This window comes from Panthera onca, chromosome D4, assembly GCF_046562875.1.
Source record: "Panthera onca isolate mPanOnc1 chromosome D4, mPanOnc1 haplotype 2, whole genome shotgun sequence".
NCBI lineage: Eukaryota > Metazoa > Chordata > Mammalia > Carnivora > Felidae > Panthera > Panthera onca.
Window position 1 is genome coordinate 74,692,366 of NC_138351.1, and position 18,093 is coordinate 74,710,458.

General features: G+C 52.5%; 1 protein-coding gene across 5 annotated transcripts in view; it reads left to right on the forward strand.

Annotated features, from left to right (window-relative positions):
- ZNF618 (zinc finger protein 618) overlaps positions 1–18,093 on the forward strand; it is a 185,122-nt gene that overhangs the window by 112,050 nt on the left and 54,979 nt on the right. For 4 of the 5 annotated variants that reach the window (XM_060608915.3, XM_060608920.3, XM_060608918.3 and 1 more), the window contains exon 3: positions 7,461–7,720. In XM_060608915.3, coding sequence (XP_060464898.1) covers positions 7,461–7,720 — 260 coding nt within the window. Of the gene's footprint in view, positions 1–7,460; positions 7,721–17,063; positions 17,160–18,093 lie in introns of all 5 variants that reach the window. The other variant, XM_060608917.3, reaches the window with a different exon arrangement.

The window sequence follows — 18,093 nt, forward strand, 5'->3', positions numbered from 1 at the left end:
ATCGGTAGGTGGGCACTTGGGTAGCGCAGGAGGACTTGGTCAGCGGTCAGCCCGTGCATCAGGGTAAATGCTGACCCTGAAGTCATGGCTGGATGTGCATTAATTCTTTTAACACCCTGTGCATTTGTGGAGAGTGTGTTTAAGCTCAGCTTGAGGCTACTTAACCCTCATTCCTAATGAGTGGAGTCTTTTAATGAAGTTTTATTCTAGAGGGAGTTAACTAAGTCATTATTTACACACTGATTAGAGATCCGCCCCCCTCCCCCACCACCCTTAACATTGTTTCCGGTGGCTAAAGTGCCAGAGTGAAGAGGCAGTAGCCTTTGCAGGAGGTGGGTGGTCCTCAGGCAGAGCCTCAGGGCACACGGATTCACTGCTCCCCGCCCTGTGCCCCTGTGCGAGGAGACCCTTACCCTGCTGGGTGGAGGTCCAGTCTCTACCGCTGCCTTAGATTCCAAGTCCCTTGTCATGCAGGTGGAAAAACCGAGTCAGGCAGGGGTAGGACTGATCTCCGGTGTGCTGAGGATCCCTCGTAAGTACCGTGACCTGGCAGAGCTTCAGGCATTAGCATTTTTGGTGGAATGATGAAGAAATTATACCCGCAAGCAAAGTTGTCTGACTCCTGGGCACATGACGTCATCTGAAACTCCTCCTCCCACATGGCCAGAGATGGCATGGCCTTTGGGTCCCCGGTCCACTGATACAGGGTTTAGTGGGAACAGCACCCGGATAGGAGTCGGGAAAATTGTTTCTGGTCACTGAAAGGTGCGTGACCTTGCGCATGCCCTTCGTTCACAGTGTTGATTGAGTTGCTGCCGCGCACGGGGCGGCGGTGCCGGGGCTGGGCCTCGTTCTGTGCTTCAGTGTCTGCATCTGGCTGCAGGGCTCTTGTGGATGCCAGATGGGGTGGGGCGGGCCCAAGCACTTGAAGAGCCATCTGGCAAAACCCAGAGGAAGAGATTTGTTTCTGAAACTTTCCCAGGCAGGCTCTGCGGGCACATAGGACCGGCCGCACGCGGCGCTGGGGATGAGTAAGAACGAAGCAGAAGGCGGCTGAGGGTGGTGGAGGGCGGTGGTTTGCAGACTTAATTGCAGTGGAGCGGGTTCTTCAGAGTCTAACACAGGGAGGGTATTAGTCTCCTGCGGCTGCTGTAACAAATTACCACAAGCTGGGGAGCTTAAAACAGAAGCTTGTTCTCTCACACTTTTGGAGGCTCCAGGGGACAATCTGTTCTTTGCCTCTTGCAGCTCTCGTGTCTGTAGCCTTCCTCGACCTGTGGCTGCATTTCTCTAATCTCTGCCTTGGTGGTCACGTTGCCTTCTCTTGTCTGCACTGTCCCTTCTTCTGTCTGTCTTACAAGGACATTGGTCCTTGCATTTAGGGTCCACCGAAGGTAATTCACAATGATCCCGTCTTAAAGTCCTAAAATTAAATACATCCATCTGCAAAGAGGCTTTTTCCAAGTCAGGTCACATTCATAGGTTCTGGAGATTAAGATGTGGGCATATCTTAGGTGGGGGGCGGGGGGGGGGAGGGCACCATTTACCCCACTACAGAGAGAAAGAAGCACATATATGTAGGCTAAAATCAGGCTAAAATCAAAGAGAGAGTAGGGGTCTTGGAGCCCACTTAACACCACTCTTTTCATTCAGGCCTCATTCAGTCCTCTGGACCATTGCTATGGAACCCTTAAGCCTCCAAGGAACACACTTTGGGAACCATTGCTCTAATGAGGGGGTCACCGTTCTTAGGGGACAAGGAGGCCACTTGCTCTGGCTTCTCTCTTGGCCTTCTGGCATGAGCGGTGTATACTTACCGAGAAATATCCTTACGTGCCTGATTTTAGATTTTATGTTGAAGTGTGACTCAGGTTAAATATAAAATTCATAGCATATCTTGAGCAACTATTTTGTAGTTATCTATATATAAATCTATTTTACAGCGACACAAATAGAATAGATTATGGAGTGTCAGCATGTAGATAGATTCCGAGTGCTTTTTCACTAATATACCTAATGATTCGTGCTGAGAATATCCAAGGGCTCCACTGTACATTTAAATGGATATAATTAAAATAATGAGCTCTATTTTAAAAAATGATATATGAAAAAAATTTTTTTAAAGAAGTTAGAAGATGCTACACCACTAATTCAAAGTGATATAAGTACTTCGGTGATTCCATTGTTATTAGGACACCTAATTAAATGCAGAGCACCCGAGAAAAGCAACATTTGGGCTTGTAAATCTACAGCATGGAGCCGGGAGAAGTTGCCAGTGTCCTTGGTACCTCCAGGGCTCGGGGATATCCCATTTAAGGGAGTGCCTTTCGGGGGACAGGATAGCTCGTGTAGCTCGCAGAGTAAGAGTCTCCTGTGTGGGGGCGGATGGGCGTTCAGAAAGGGGGTCTGAGTCCACTCCCAGCCGATAAGAAAGGCCTCCCAGAGGTGAGGATGTCCTCATGAATCAGTGATGTCATCATCATGGCAGGTGCCATCTGTGGAAATCTACTTGGCCCCAGCTCCCCGGCTCATCTCTCACCCCCACATTGGCAAGGATCATGGTCCCTCTTTAACAGACAAGGAAACTGAGGTTCAGAGGGGGAGCCCAGCCCAAGGTCACAGGGCGTGTGAATGCCTAGCCTGTCTGATTCCAGCAACTCCTCCCTCCCACCAGGACGTCCTGATGCTGGCAGGGGTCCCTGAGAGCAGAAAAGGACACTGAGTCTGTTTGGGTGGGTGGACAAGCATTCGTAGACCTCAGGCTGAGCTTCCAGGTGTCGGCAGTGAGGAAGGGGGGTTGAGGGTATTTCAGGGGGAGGGTCTGTTCTGTTCCCTCTCTGTGACCTCAGTTGTGGGGAGCACAAGCAGGTTGGACCCTTCATCTCCACTGGGCCTCTTTGCTGTCCTGGGGAACACATCTGCCCTGTGCTTGGGGCTTAACCCTTTGTGCAGGCAGGTTCAGGACCAGCCAGGGCCAAGCCAGAGGGAGTCCTCAGCTGCCTAGCAGCCCCCCTGAGACCCGCGGGCTTTGTTCTTGCCGGGCTGGCATTCGGGTTCAGACAGGGTCCCCGAGCTCCACCCCCGTGCCCAGTAAGCCAGCAGGATTGGTGGTTAGCATCCCCGTGGTCCGTCTCTGTCAGGGAGCAGCGACTTCAGCAGCTGTCACCGGTTCCCATGGGCATGATCACCTCTGCTGTATGAGTCACTCTAGATGAGGTCCTGGATTTACATTTTTGTGGTTGATCTTCACAATACCTTTTGAGCAGATACGGGGCTCCCCACATCACTTATGTGGAAACAGGCTCAGAGAGGGTCAGGAGCTCACTCAGGGTCACCAGCTGGGATGTAATGGTGATGGGATTTAAACCCCTGTTGATTTACCTCCATAGCCCCTGCACGTCTGTGCCGTGTAAGACCCTTCCCCTGTGTCCTCTGCATGCTTCCCTCCCCTGCATCCCTACATAAGACCATAGATATGTGTAGGACATCTCCACTGGGGCCACCTTGCAGACTTTGCCTTGTCTCTGCCTCACAGCGCTGTGAGGTTGGTGCTGTGTTTATGCCCATCGTACGGGTGTGAAGACTGAGGCTTAGGGGATTGGAGTCACTTGCGCAGGAACCCACAGCTTGGTGGTGGCGGTTCCAAAATTGGCCTTGGGACCATCCAACTTCAGAACCTCCCATCTTAGTTCATCACATGGGGTTCCTGCCAGGCTCTCTGCCCGCCTCTGCTCTGGTGCCCCAGCACCAGGGAGACCTCGCTCCCAGGACATCCCCTTCTGTTGTGGCTGGCTGCAGACTGTCCTCCCTTCCTGAAGCCATAGCTGTTCCCTGGTCACTTCTTAGACCTGCGGCTCCCGTGGCTCCTGGGGCCTCACTGAACTAAGAGGCTTTTTTGTCCTGTGATGACTTTTTTTTTTTTTAACATTTATTTATTTTTGAAAGACCGAGATCGAGTACAAACGGGGGAGGGGCAGAGAGAGAGGGAGACACAGAATCCGAACCAGGCTCCAGGCTCTGAGATATCAGCAAAGAGCCCGACCCAGGGCTCAGACCCACAAACTGAAATCATGATCTCATGATCTGAGCTGAAGTTGGATGCTTAACTGACGGAGCCACCCAGGTGCCCTTGTCCTTTGATGACTCTTAAACTCAGCAGGGAGTGGGTAGGCTTATCCCTTCCCAGGGGCACTGGTCCTCAGCAAGGGGGCTCTGGTTCAAGATACCCCCTTGGAGGAAGCAGCAGCCAGAAAAGTCAGGTAGTCTGCCTTCCTCTGGCTTACCCACTAGCACCACGGTTTGGACTGTTCTAGATGCAGAAGGTCAAAGAGTGGGTGGTGTGGGAGCTGCCAGAGGCAGATGGGCAGGCTTCCCTCTGTAGGTTTCTCCCCGAGTCTCAGCGCACCGTGGCTAAGACCCAAGATGCCTACGTCTGATTTTGGTTTCATGTCTTACTACCCGCGTAACTTGGATAAAGTCACTTTTCTCAGTGCCTCTGTTTCCTCATCTGTAAAGCAGAGATAATCCCAGGATTTCCTCACCATTTGTTAACGGAGATGAAAGAGATGAAAAGAGTCCGTATATTAGAATAGTCCCGGCACATAAAAAGCAACTTCAGTGTTTCTTCAGTAAGTAAAAGAAATGAACACTGAGGCGATCGAACCATCCCAATCTATGTTTCCTGATGCAGAGAAGGGTAAGAGCCCAAAGAGTGTATGGTGGCCCTGATGTGGCACACGCCGGGAGGAGGTGTCACTGGGCCCACTGAGTGCTAAGGATGCCGTAACAGTGCGTCATTATTAAGAATAGTAATGATGACCATGTCTTGATAGCTGTTACAGGCCAGCCACTGTGCTGAGTGTTTTGTTAGTTGATTGAAATCTGCCTGCCAATCCTGTTAGCTCCATTTTGCAGATGGGAAAACTGGGGCGTGGAGGTTGGGCAGCTGGTGGCTCAAGTCACACAGCAAAGAGGTGCCTGACGGGACAGCCCTGGCTCCTGGCTGGTTCCCCACAAGCCTGCCTTTTTTTAAGATATTTTTTTCTAACATTTATTTTTGAGAGAGACAGAGAGCGAGCAGAGAGAGGCAGAGAATCCCAAGCAGGCTCTGTGCCATCAGCGCGGAGCCCGATGCGGGGCTTGAACACAAACCATGAGATCATGATTTGAACTGAAATCAAGACTGAGATGCCCAACTGACTGAGTCACCCGGGTCACTCCCAGCCTACCTTTTCACTCTGGCTTGGTCCATCTGAGTCCTGAATAGTAGTCAGCTCGAGCTGCCATTACAGAAGACCACAGACCGGGTGGCTTGGACAACAGAAATATATTGTCACACGGTCATGAAGAGTGGAAGTCTGAGATCACAGTGCCAGCACAGTTGGGTTCTGGTGAGAACCCTCTTCCTGGCTTACAGACAGCCACCTTCTCTCTGTCCTCACGTGGTGGGGAGACAGAGATTTGTCTTCCTGTCCTGTCAGATTAGGTCCCTGTGACTTTATTTATTAACCTTAATTATCTCTTGAAGACCCTGTGTCCAGCTGTAGTTGTGTTGGGGATTAAGAGTTCACCATACAGGGGCACCTGGGTGGCTCAGTCAGTTAAGTGTCCGACTTTGGCTCAGGTCATGATCTCGCAGTTCGTGGGTTCAAGCCCCACGTTGGGCTCTGTGCTGACAGCTCGGAGCCTGGAGCCCGCTTCAGATTCTGTCTCTCTCTCTTTCTCTCTCTCTCTCTGCCCCCTCCCCTGCTCTCTCTTTCTCTCTCTGTCTTTCTCAAGAATAAACATTAAAAAAAAAAAAAAAAAAGATTTCACCATACAAATTGGGCAGGTCAGGGACACAGTTCAGTCCATACTAGGACCTCCCCAGTGGCCTTTTGCTGTCCCCTCCTCATTAGCTGGTACCCTCTTCCTCTCTTTGCTCAGTCACCAACCTGAGAGAAAGTTCAGAGCTGGGAGGGACAGTGAATGTGATAAAAACTCATGCTCCTGTCACAGATGGAGCTGCTGAAGCCCAGAGAAGAGAAAAGTCTTGTCCAAAGTCCTACAACAAGCCTGCTTCAGATCCAGGGTCAGAACCCGGGTCCCTGCCTCCCAGCCTGGCACCTCCACGAAGCTCGGTTGGCATGCTAGTGGGCTTGCCTGAGTGTGCTTCAAGTGTGGGCCTTCAAGTTCAGTCCAGAAGCTTCTATGAAGCAGTGGAGAGGGCCGGATGTGACAGGGTGGCATCCCTGGGCTGGCACGTGATGTGATCTCCCAGTGTGGCACACCTTGGCCTCAGTACCTCAGAGGTGGGAGTGACAGTGATGATCCCCTTGCCAGAAGGCTCCCCCTTATGATAACACAGAGAGTCACGTTGAACCACTCTGTTCAAGAGGTGTCAAGGCTTCATGCCTTGGCCTGCCACCTGTCTTGTGTGTGGCCCTGGGCAAGTCCCAGTTGTGCTCTGGGCCACAGTGTGCCCCCCCATAAAGGAGGTTCGGTGGTCTGTGCCCTCCCTGCCCACCTCAGTATTGAGCTCATTACCTTGAGAATGTTTTCTGGTATTTGCAGAGCGACGTGGAAGCCAGAATGGTAAGGTCTGAGTGAGGCTTTTGGCTTGTAGTCTCCCGTCGGTGAGATGGAACAGGGAGGGGCTTGGATGAATCTTCAGCCCTTCTGCCAAGGAGGGAAGGGAACAGCACTGGGCACTTTGTACCCATCAAGCCACTTAAACCCTTGCTGTCCAAAGTGCAGGTCGAAGACCAGCAGCATCGGCCTTGCTGCACGCTTGGTAGAAAAGCAGAATCTCAGGACGCCTGGCTCACGGTTTGTGAGATTGAGCCCCGTGTCAGGTTCTTTGCTGTCAGCTCGGAGCCTGCTTGGGTTTCTCTCTCTCTCTCTCTCTCTCTCTCTCTCTCTCCGTCCCTCCCCTGCTCATGCTCTTCTCTCCCTCTCAACAATAAATAAACATGAAAGAAAGAAAGAAAGAAAGAAAGAAAGAAAGAAAGAAAGAAAGAAAGAAAAGAAAAGAAAGAGAGAAAGAAAGCAAGAAAAGCAGAGTTTTAGGTTAAACCCCAGATCTGCTGAACCAGAATTTGCATTTTACCAAGATTCTCAGCTGATTGATGTGCATATCAAACCTGGAGAAGAACTGATTTCAACCACCCGTAGCTGCCCTCGTAGGTCTTTTCTAACCCCAGTTACAGGAGTTACTGGGCACATTTAGACCTCTTTAGATCTGTAAAATGAGTGGCGTTGGAGCCATACTAGCCCAATGATTTTCAAACGGTGTTCCTCGGAGCCCTAGGGTTCCCTGGAGGACCCATAGGGGCCGCCATGGGTGCTGGTGCTTCAGGGTGAGATTCACGGAGAAATGGGTCTGTCACTAAACATTTCGCAACCCCCTGGGCTGGTGGGCTCCCAGATAGGTCTGGGGGCCGGCACGGGTTCCACGCTGAACAGACTCTCTTCTTTCCCAGGGAGCGCTTGAAGCGCAGCCAGAAGAGCACCAAGGTGGAGGGGCCCGAGCCCGTGCCGGCCGAGGCCTCCCTGAGTGCCGAGCAGGGAACGATGACGGAGGTGAAGGTGAAGACAGAGCTACCTGATGACTACATCCAGGAGGTGATCTGGCAGGGGGAGGCCAAGGAGGAGAAGAAGGTGGTCAGCAAGGACGGGCCAGGCGACGTGCCCGCCGAGATCTGCGTGGTGATCGGTGGCGTTCGTAACCAGCAGACCCTCGGTGAGTGCCTCTCCGTGAGGGTCAGGGCCAGGACCCGGGCGTGGGGTCAGAGTCCTGGAGAGAAGAGTCCTGCCTGTCCGTGGCTGAGAGAACCGTAGGTGGCCCCGCTTTGCCCTTGGGGAAGGACATAGGTTCCTTAGACCTGCCTCTGCTTGGACAGTTGTAGTCTGGACCTCTTCTTTCCTTCCCTGACATGCCAGAGCCCTATCCGTGCTTTAAGACTTGCTCGGGTCAGGTGACCGGAACTTTCTGTAGGTGTGGCAAATCCCTCATGGCGTGGGGCTCCCGTGCCCCAGGTAGGTCTAGCACCGCCACGTCGCTCGTTGTCCTAAATGCCTGTTTGCATTTATTTTCTCCTTGGCTTCACCGCGGGCTCCTGCAAGCAGCTCCCAGTGCACGTCCTGCTTGGAACAGGCCCCCTCGGGACCGGACTCGTGACAGACTGGCACCTTCCCCTGCCTCTTCTGGTCTGGGTCCGGTTCGGAGGAGCTCTGTGGAAATGAGTTTCTTAGAAATTCTCTCTCCCCCCTCACTTTCCAGCGGGAGCCAGGGGATTCCCCTCAGGGCCACCTGCACCCGGCGGGGCTCACAGACCCAGATGCCCGCAAGGCCTCCCCCAAAACACACACAGAGGGGCTCGGTCCTCAGCTGCCGCCGGAACTGGGTGGGAGACGGGCTCAGTGTAGACGTGCCACACGCCAGAAGTGAGAAATCTGATGTGAATTCTTTTGGCTTTAAATGTTGGCAACTAATCTGACTTTTGAAATCTGCCAAGCAAAACAAACCTGTCTGTGGGTCGGAGTCACTCCGAGGCCACAGCTTTGCAAACCCTGGTCTGTGAAGTCCGCGTGCCTCGCCTGCCAGGGAGGACTTGTCTCGCCTGTTCCCAGACTTCCCTTCTCATCCGCGCTGCTCCACGTTTCCCGTGCTCAGTGTGTTCTTAGACGCTGCTGCCCCCCTCCCCTCTGCCTGTCCTTCCTGGTCCAGCTCTGGCTCACTTCCTCCTGACTTGTGGCTCACGTCCCATGTCTGGCACACAGGGCCTTGTGCGGAGATTCCCCTGTTGCGTGTCCCCAAGTTTATGCTCAAGTCCTGTTGCCTTTTCTTCCCAGCTGCCAAGGCTCAACCTCGTGTTCCCTTTCCCGGCTGTTCTCTGCGGTTCCTTGTGACCCTGTCAGCCCCATCTGGGTCATTGTGGCATCCCGCTGACAGCCATGCCTGTGTGTCTTTCTGCCCTCACCTGCCCTCTACTCTGGCTGCCAGGGGCCTTGGCAAAGACAAATCAGTGACCATGTCACTCCCTGCTAATAAACTTGGGGTTTCCCACTCCGCTGTGTCAGGTCAAGGCCATAGTATCGAGATCCTCTGTAACCTGATCCCTCTTTCCTGTTTATGATCTTTTTGGACCTTTCGTTCTAGCACACTGTGCCTTTATGCAGCATTTCTTGCCCTTTGCTCATACTGTTCCCTCTCCCTGGAAAGCCTTTGTCCGTTTCCACATGCCCAAATCCAGCCCATCTTTGAAGGCCGGCTCCTGTGCCGCCACCTTCCAGAAGCTTTCTTTAATCTCTTCTGGTCAGAGTTCCGTTTATACCCTACCCCTCACGTGAGTACTTCCCGTTACTTATTTAAGAAATTTTTTTTAAGTTTATTTACTTATTTTGAGAGAGAGAGAGAGGTGGAGAGAGAATGCCAAGCAGGCTCTGCGCTGTCAGTGAAGAGCCTGACGCGGAGCTCGAATCCACAAACCTAAGACATCATGACCTGAGCCGAGATCACGTCGGATGCTTAACCGACTGAGCCACCCAGGCGGCTTTCCCATTATCTATTTTAAATTAGAGGGGCCTTGCCTGTGCCTACCTCTGCCCTGAGACTAGGAGCCCCTGGACTTTTCTGACCCGTGCCTCTATGCTCCCTGCTCCCACCCCACAATGCCTAGTAGGGACTGGCTTCTAGGGAGCAGTATTGACATTGAGGCCATAACTGTCAGGATGGGGCTAAGTTATGCCTCCGTAACAAACGAGCCTGAGAGTGATGAGATCTTAGTAGCTCAAAACCACAAAGGTTTATTTCTTAAGTCATATTACGTGCCCATTGTGGGTCATCTGGGGGCTCTGCTCTGGACCCAGGCTAAAAGCAGCTATTGTATGAAATGCTGCCAGCCAAGGGACAGAGGGAGAGAAAGCTCTGGAGAGATTCACACTAGCTATTACCTGCTACAGCCCAGAAAGGAGAAAAGTTAAGTTCTCTCCCTGTCATTGGCCTCATTAGTCACATGGCCCCTCCCCATCTCAGGTGGCCGGGAAATGCCATCATCCCTCATGACAGAATTGGAATGAACCGGAAGTATTTGGTGAAGAGCAGGAGTAACTTAGCTCAGTGCCCAGTGGAAGAAGGGGCTTATCAGGAGCCCATGTCTGTCCTTCTTCCCTCAGTATTCACTCTCCCAGAGCCAAGGCCAGTGTTAGCTACCCCAAGAGAGGGTGTGCCCTTCCTCACTTTGGGGTGTGTGTTTTGAGACTCATGGGGCCCAGTAGATATATGTATGTGTCTTCACCCGGAGATGGCCAGTGAAGGGTAGTTGAATCTGAATCTTGGGCTGGAGCCAGCAGCCAGGATTTGGTGGGGAAGGCCTATAGCAGCCATGCTAGGCAAGTGTTGGGAGGAGTCCTCCCTGGGCCAGCTGCCTGCACAGCAAGAGGCCCCACGGCCTCGTGCCAGCCTCTGATGGTGATTTCCAACTCAGCGGTCGCTCAGCAGCAGGGTCCTTGGCCTTGCTGTGCCTTAGTGTCCTCTGCTATCCAGTGAGGCATGCTCCCTGTCCTGCCCACCTCATGGGTGTGCAAATCAAAAGAGGCAGTGGAGGAGGACAGCATTGTGCAGAGAGAATGAGCTTGGGTCTTCAGTCTGGAAGTGAATCCGGGCTCTCTGATGTCATAGCTGTTGGACCTCAGGCAGGCTACGTGACCTCTCTGTGCCTCAGTTCTCACAATTGCAAATTCCTGGGGTTCCGTGAAGATTCAATAAGATGATGTACATAAAGCACTCCGCATTGTACTTCGTAAATGATTTGCTATTATTATTAGTAGTATTAGCGTGACTCTTCAAGGGGGAAGAGTACCTCTTTGAAGAACCACTTCAAGGGGGAAGAGTGGTAATAGTTTCTGCTTTTTTCTAAAGCCTAAGAAATAAGCCAGTGTGGTGTAGAGGAAAAAACATGGGGTGGGGAAAAAGGCTGGAACTGGATGAGGTGTCAGAAGACATGGGCTCTAACTAAGCGTCTAATTTGAGTCTCCATTTTCTCATCTGAGGACTGGACAGGGCAATCTGTCCTATCCCTGGGACCCCTTCTAGTCCTCCCTCCCTAGAATCCAGGGACATTTCTAAGTAACCTGCTTTTGGCAAACTCTTCACGAAAAAGGAGTAAGGCCACAAGTCAGAGGAGTAAAAAAGAGAAAAAGGAATAAAGCCACTCCCGCAAGTCGGGAGTGGAGCCGCCATTTTGGAGCCTATACTGTCGCAGGGCCTGGGAGCACTTCCTGCTCGTTATGGAGGCTCATCTCGCATCCATCAAGGCAGACCTTCCTCCTCGAGGGTGTAGTTTCTACCGACAGTCAGGCTCAGAGAAATCTGGTTTGGCCTCAGTGCCAGGAAAGAAAAGCATTAAAAAAAAAAAAATCAAATAGTTAGAATTGAGCTTTTTGAATTCATCTCATCTCAAGACAACAACTAGATTTTGTCTTGTGGGCCAAGTAATTGCTGCTGTTTATAAGGAGTCCTGTGTTCACGATTCTAAAGGGTGGCATGATTGATTATTGATGTCTGCCATGGACGTGGAGATGGTCAGTGGGGCTATACGTGCCATAGATTTGACCCCCCTTATCCCCTCATTTTATAGAGGGGCAAACAATTCTACGGAAAGGAAGAGTTGCCCTGGGCCACACAGCAAGTCAGTGATATTTCCTTCCACTTCCTGAAGGGTCCATCCCCCTCACAGCAAATCCCTCCCGCCTGGAAGGAAAACGAGGAGGGAAAGCCCTCTCAGGGATGTGGCCAGGAGCAGAATCCCAGTTAGAGCCATCCCTTTAAACGTGCACCTGCCACGGTGTGCATTCCGTGCCCCGGTGGCCGGGTGTCGTGGAGTTAACGTGTTCCCCCGGCACTTGGCAGAGAAGCATGAGGTTCTGCAGAGCCAAGGGCCTCCGGAGCGCCCTGCTCACCCAGCCGCGCTCGGGGCTCAGAGCCGGCCTCTGTAGCCGAATAGAATAGCGTCCCTGTTTGGTCACTCCGTGCTGTGCCATGCGGGAACCTCCCGTTTGCCTTTCCTCTGAGCTCCATCCCCCCTTGTCCCCACCTCCGGGTCCTCACTGGTCCTATAACTGCCATCAAACAAACAGTGTTCCCAATGACACAAACATCATCTGAGGCACTTCCCATGGAGGAGCTGGGGCTTGGACACGTGCGTGGCACTTGGCAGCTTCCCAGGCTGGGAGAGTCAGGAGGGGCATCCGTGCCCAGGAGGCTGGCTGCCAAGCTTGCAGTGTCGGCTGCCGTTTCCCAGCTGCCCAGAAGTTCCCCGTGCTGAGAAAGATATCTCTCACTCTTAGAAAGAACGTCACTGCCACTGGAGCCAGTGTGGGGAAACTCAGGGGTTTTCAGCAAGAAGAGCAGAGATCGTAATATTGAACTTGATGACTTTATTGGATAAGACCAGAAGTGAAAGGAAGTGAGGCAACAGATTCCCGTTTCCACCTGTCAAGCTGCATGCGGATCTCTGCACAGCAGCCCGAGGAATGGTAGAGCCACACTTGAGGTTTCAAGAACACGATGGAGAATTCTGAACACAAGGTATTCCCGTTGTTACACCTCGGTCCACAGTCGTGGCAGGCATTGCTAATTGATCCCTGCACACTGTAACAGTGCACTTCAGAATCCTTCTCAACACAGTGCTCACCAAGACGTCACTGCCAGTCAGCCAGAGTTGAAAAATACGAAGTGGAAACCTGCTTGCCCTTCTTGTCCTAGATGGTAAAGAGGAGGCAAGCGGAGTTTACAACAATCAGGACATTCAGTCCCCAGAACATTTCCTGAGAGATAAGGATGCTCCGATGCCATGATCTGCGTGGTCAGAACGTACTACCAAGCAGTGGGTGCTCTTCTCTGTGGGGTGGGAGCATCGGCCCTTAATCCTGGGGAAGTTGCACATGAGGGAGCCCAGGAGGAGCAGCAGGTGCAGGAGCCCATGAAGGGAACAAGCACCCCGCTGGGCTCTCCTCAGATACGGGGTGTGGGCCAACCAGGTTATATCCAGAGAGTTCATTCTTGGCGTGGGGAGGAGCCCCAAAGAAGAGCTAAGGGCTTTTTGTCCTGGGGAGGAAGAGACTGGGAGCAGGGCCAGTTGGGGTGTGGGGGAGATGATGGGGGATAAGTATTCACAACCTGAAGCATTTGAGGGGGAGGGGAAGGAGCGGACACATTCTTTAGAATGTTGAGCTCCAACCGATACAGGGCCGTCACCAGGAGGTGATTTCAACTCTGTAAAAGGAAGGCGTCTGTGACTGTGGGAACTGTTTAGAACTGGATATAGGCCTGTGAGGGAGAGAGTTCTGTCTTGGAAATCTCTGGACGGGATGCAGGAGGCACAGTGAAGGCTCAGATGGGGGACTACATGGATGTTTCTAGGCAGTGAGCTTTGAGCATCAAGGGGTAGAGGTGTTTGCACACGTGCAGGGTTGCCCGGGGAGGAGGCGCAGGGAAAGGAGGCGGCGGCTCAGCCACGGCTCTGGAAGGAGCAGGCCATCATTCAGACACGGCCATACGGGTTTTGGTCTGTGACAAACCCAGGCAGGGGTGCCAGGTCCCGCTCCGTGGCTCCAGCTGATAGTTTCCTGTTTTAGTAGGTTGTTGGCAGGGCTTTGTACCTGAGCCTGCCAGAACTAACACTCAGCTCTTTGCCACAGCCACCAGGGAAGCGGGGCAGAGAGTAGGGGAGTTCTGGCTGCCCTCCCGGGCACGTCTTCTCTCTGCAACTGGCTCTTCATCTGCTGGTTCAAGGTGGGCAGGGGTCCTAGTTAGAGCATCCCCGTGGGAAAGGGCCCCCGGACTATAATCCAGGAGACCCAGGACCTGCCCCGCTGTGGAGTCTTGGACAGGATCCTTAACCTCTCTGAGCCACACTGTCTTCATCGATCCGTGGGTGTAGTAACATCCGCCTGTCTTTCCAGTAGACTTGCTGGGGGCAGAGTGAAGTAATAGGTATGAAAGCGTTTTTAAGCGGGAGACCCAAAATGCAAAGCAGATACCAGCAGTGTATTAGCTGAAGCCTCAGGACATTGACATACCTGGGGTTACATCTGGAGAGACAGGAACCAAAAAGGCCAACGGCTTTCCAGCTTCTTTTTGTTCATTACCTCCCAGAAGAATTTTGAGAAATCGTACATTCTTTCATATTTTTGAGTTGACGTCTCACATTTTTATCCAGAGTTTAGATAATTTCAAAGGAAATAATTTCTGGAGTATTGTGTAAAAAAAAAAAAAGTGTCATTTTGGAAATATAACCGTGAAACCATTGTTTTAAATGTATCCGAGAGAATCCAAACCCACTGCGGTTTGATATCTGCCATCATCCATTTTAAAAACATACGAACAAGCTCGTCTTTAACAATCAGAAATTTTACATCTTTCCTTTCTCTCCTTGAACTCATATTTCCAGTCCACTTCCCTCGCAGGATTTTATCCTAATGTAATATATTTTTTATGCTTGAGAGTCTTTTATTGATCGCTGTTTTACAGTCATCTCCCACAACAAGATGTACATAAATTGAGATAGAAATTTCTTTAAAATTTTGTTGGGATCATAAAACTGTACTTTTTAAAATGTCCCCCCCCCCCCTCCCCGATCGAGTTATTATTAGTATACAGTTTGTCAAAAACAAATTCAGATAAACAGTAAATGTAAAAATAAACAATTAATTGAAAATGCACCTCTTGATGAAATGGATGGGGCTTCATTTCTTTTTCAATTGGCTCCTGTTTCAGTGAATTAGTATTTCTTCTTGTTGCACGAGACAACATTCAGCTTTCATTGAACTCCTGTGTTTTGGTTTCCATACGCGGAAGTACTTAGAAAGCTTAATCACATACATAAGGCACCAGGGATGGATGGAGTTTTGAGCGTCACTCAATTTTTGGAACTCTTTCCAAATTGTGTACTGAAAATTGCACGGGGTCTGTCATCAGACGCTGTTGTTAATGGTTTCTCTGCTGACAGCTCCATTAGATGCTTTTTCAGTTTTGTTAAGAGCAAAGAATTGGGAATCACCTGATTCACCGAAGGCATTGCTCCCTAGATTTCACCCACTTTCTAGGTCTGCTCTTAAACTTGGGATTCCCTCTTTGCTTGGAGCCTTGAGGTGGGCAGCCCCCATGGGGGGGGCACCATGGTGGGATGGGGGACGAAGGAACCACCTTGTTTGTAGTGCATAAGGGTGGGGTCAGGAGAGAAGTAGGAAGGAGGGCCAGCTGCGTGGGGCCTCCCCAGCCACTGCCACGTCTCCAGCACATTGAATTTAGGGAAGAATACATTTGAAAGTTGATGATTGGGGTATTGACTCTCTTAAAACTGACTGCTCATGTATCCCCAGGTGATTTGTACTCTGCTTGGAAGACCCTGGACCCAAGGACATTTGGTCTGAGTCCAAGCCCTGAGAGGCTCAGGAAACCCACTTGTCCATGATTTACTACCTCTCCACGTCCCTCGTCCCCAGTAGGCTGTGGGCCCAACTCGTGCTGGGTCCCGGAACCAAGAGGGCTGGGTGTTCCTTGGCACTCCCACCCCCTTGAGACCCCTCTGGTCTCAGCTGGCCTCACCTGATCTGTCCCATCCTCTTGGGAAAGGAGCCAGGCTTTCTGCCAGGTGCTTCTGGAAAATGCTGGAAAGGTGCTATTATTCAGCACCTGTGGCTTCTTGTGTCAGTAGCAACAGCAGGGTTGGGGAGAGGTAGAGGCTTGGCTCCCATGTGCTGGCATGCTCTGTCAGCTGCTCCTGGCAGCCGTGATAGGGGATAGGGGACGCCAGGGGTCCTGTGGTAGGACCAGACATGGTGCCGGGGTGGGGGTGGGGGTGGGATCTGCTGCCCGGCAGCACTTGGGGGGAGCCCCGGGACTGAAGGGGAATCACCTTGGCGTCTGGAGGTGACCTGGTGTCGTGCCAGTAGGATGGTTCTGGAGGCCAGAAGGCTGGCCAGCCGTTGGCTGTGGGTAGCCCCAACCGTGGGCCATCTGGTCCCTAGAATTTTCATGTGCATCACCGAAATGGGTATTGAGTTGTCCCAACCACACGAGGACTTCTGGAAGGATGGAGGATGGGCATGAGACCTGACTGCAGTCGGCAAATGGTACATGTTAACAGGCATCATCTCTTTTTGGTGCTTACCCAGAGGTGTGGCGGTCACACACATAGGTTCTGGATCAAGGTCGATCTGGGCAGCCTTTGGCCGTATGTGTCCCTCCAGCCCTCGCTTCCTTCATCTGAACAGTGGGGATGATAATCACCTGTCTTTCTGGGTGTGTGACGGGGAGCTGAGCTGACGTGTGCCGAGGCACGGAGTCCATACCCTGCCCTCTTTGGCTCTGTGAGCTGGGCATGTCGCCGCACACCCGGCCAGCTTCTGCTTCCTCACCTGTGCGTTGGGCTCAGAGGCCAAGCCTGTGCAGAGACGTAAGAGAGGCTCGAACGAAAAGTGTTAGAGCACCTGGCATTTAGTAGACCATGATGGTGACGACAAAAGGGTAGCTGGGGAACCCGCAGAGTGAGGAAGCTTACCTGGCAGGGAGTCAGGCCTCCGGCCAGGACGGTCTGAGCTGAGAATCCCCCGGAAGGCTGGTCAGCGCCCCATGCGCCACACTGGGGTATGCAGTGGCTCTGGGCTGGGGGACATAAGACCACGGCATACGCGGGGCATGGCCTCCCTGTAGGCTCATTTTGCTGGAAGGCTTCTGGGGAGAAGCATTATAACCATACTACGAATAATGTTATGTTATAAGTCAGAGAATAGAGAAAACAAAACTTTGGGGGGATTTGGGCCTGTAGCCGCTGCTTTCTGCCATAGGCCAGCCTCCCAGCAGAATGTGTGGATGTCCCCTGCCAGGACAAGTTCTTTAGTGAAAACGTAGACAGCATGATCTTGGTCACCCTTCCGTGTTCAGATGGAGAAGCCAAGGCCCCGGGAGCTCAGGTGACTGGCTGACCTGAGACTTGGAGCCCCTCCTCACCTGGCTCCTTCCCCACCCTTCCAGGCACCCCCAACTTTAAGGGCTCTTTCTGATTTCTTACGTAATTCAGATGGAAAAGCGCCCGAAGGCAGCCCCCACGGTGGATCTGTGCGAAGCCGCTATTCAGGGACCTGGATTTTTGACCAAGCGTTGAGATATGCATCTGGTACGTGAGGGCTGAGGGGCAGGAGGACCTGACTGGGGCTGGCATGAGGGTGGGGGCACGGCTGGACATAGCCGCCACCTGCAGACCCCTGATAAGTTGAACCTGCTAGCATCTGCAGGGCCGTGAGGGGCCGCCCTCCTCCACCCTGTCGCTGCCACAGGGCAGCAAATCTGAGCCCGCCAGGGGCCCTGGAAGACTTGGCCGTTAGAGGGACGACAGAGCACGTGGAAATCGGGAAATCGGGAACATTCTGGCTGCACTTGCTATGGGCTGCAACTCTGAAACAGGCCAGGGGTATAAAGGAGTTCTGTGGCCAAATGTGTTAGAAGAGCTTGGGTTAAACCGTTAGGTTAGTGCAGGACCTCCCCAAGTTCCCGTGCACTGCACCTCCCCAAGACGGCCATGCCTCCCACCAGCTTGACTGTGGGTCTCTCTTTCCCGGGGTGCGTTCAGGAAGTTGGGTTGTAAAGAACTTTGGAAAATGCTGATCGTCACAGCAGTTTCTCTGTACTGAATGCTGGCTTTGTACTGGGTACTGTGCTCTAAGTAGCCACAGTATTATCGCTCATAGCCGCCCCCCGAGGTGGGTGCCATTTTCCTGTGTTCAGAGAGGAAGCCCGAGGCGTGAGTGTTTCCATGACTTGTCCGGGGCCTCTTGCTGCTTACGTGGTCAGCCAGGATTTGAGCCCAGGTTTGCTGGCACCACTGCCATGTGGGGCTGCCACTCTGGTGCCCTTGCCTCATGCCTCACCCTCCAGCTGTCTGCACACCCAGCCCCTCTGCAGACAGAGCACCTGAAGCCTGAGGTCTTAGGGTGAGTGGCAGTGAGGAGGCAGGCAGGACCTTGAACTCAGTCCTAGGAGTGCACTGGGCGAGGGCCCCGCTCTACCCTGGGGAGCCAGGCGAGGATGTAAGACTGATGACCGTACCCGCT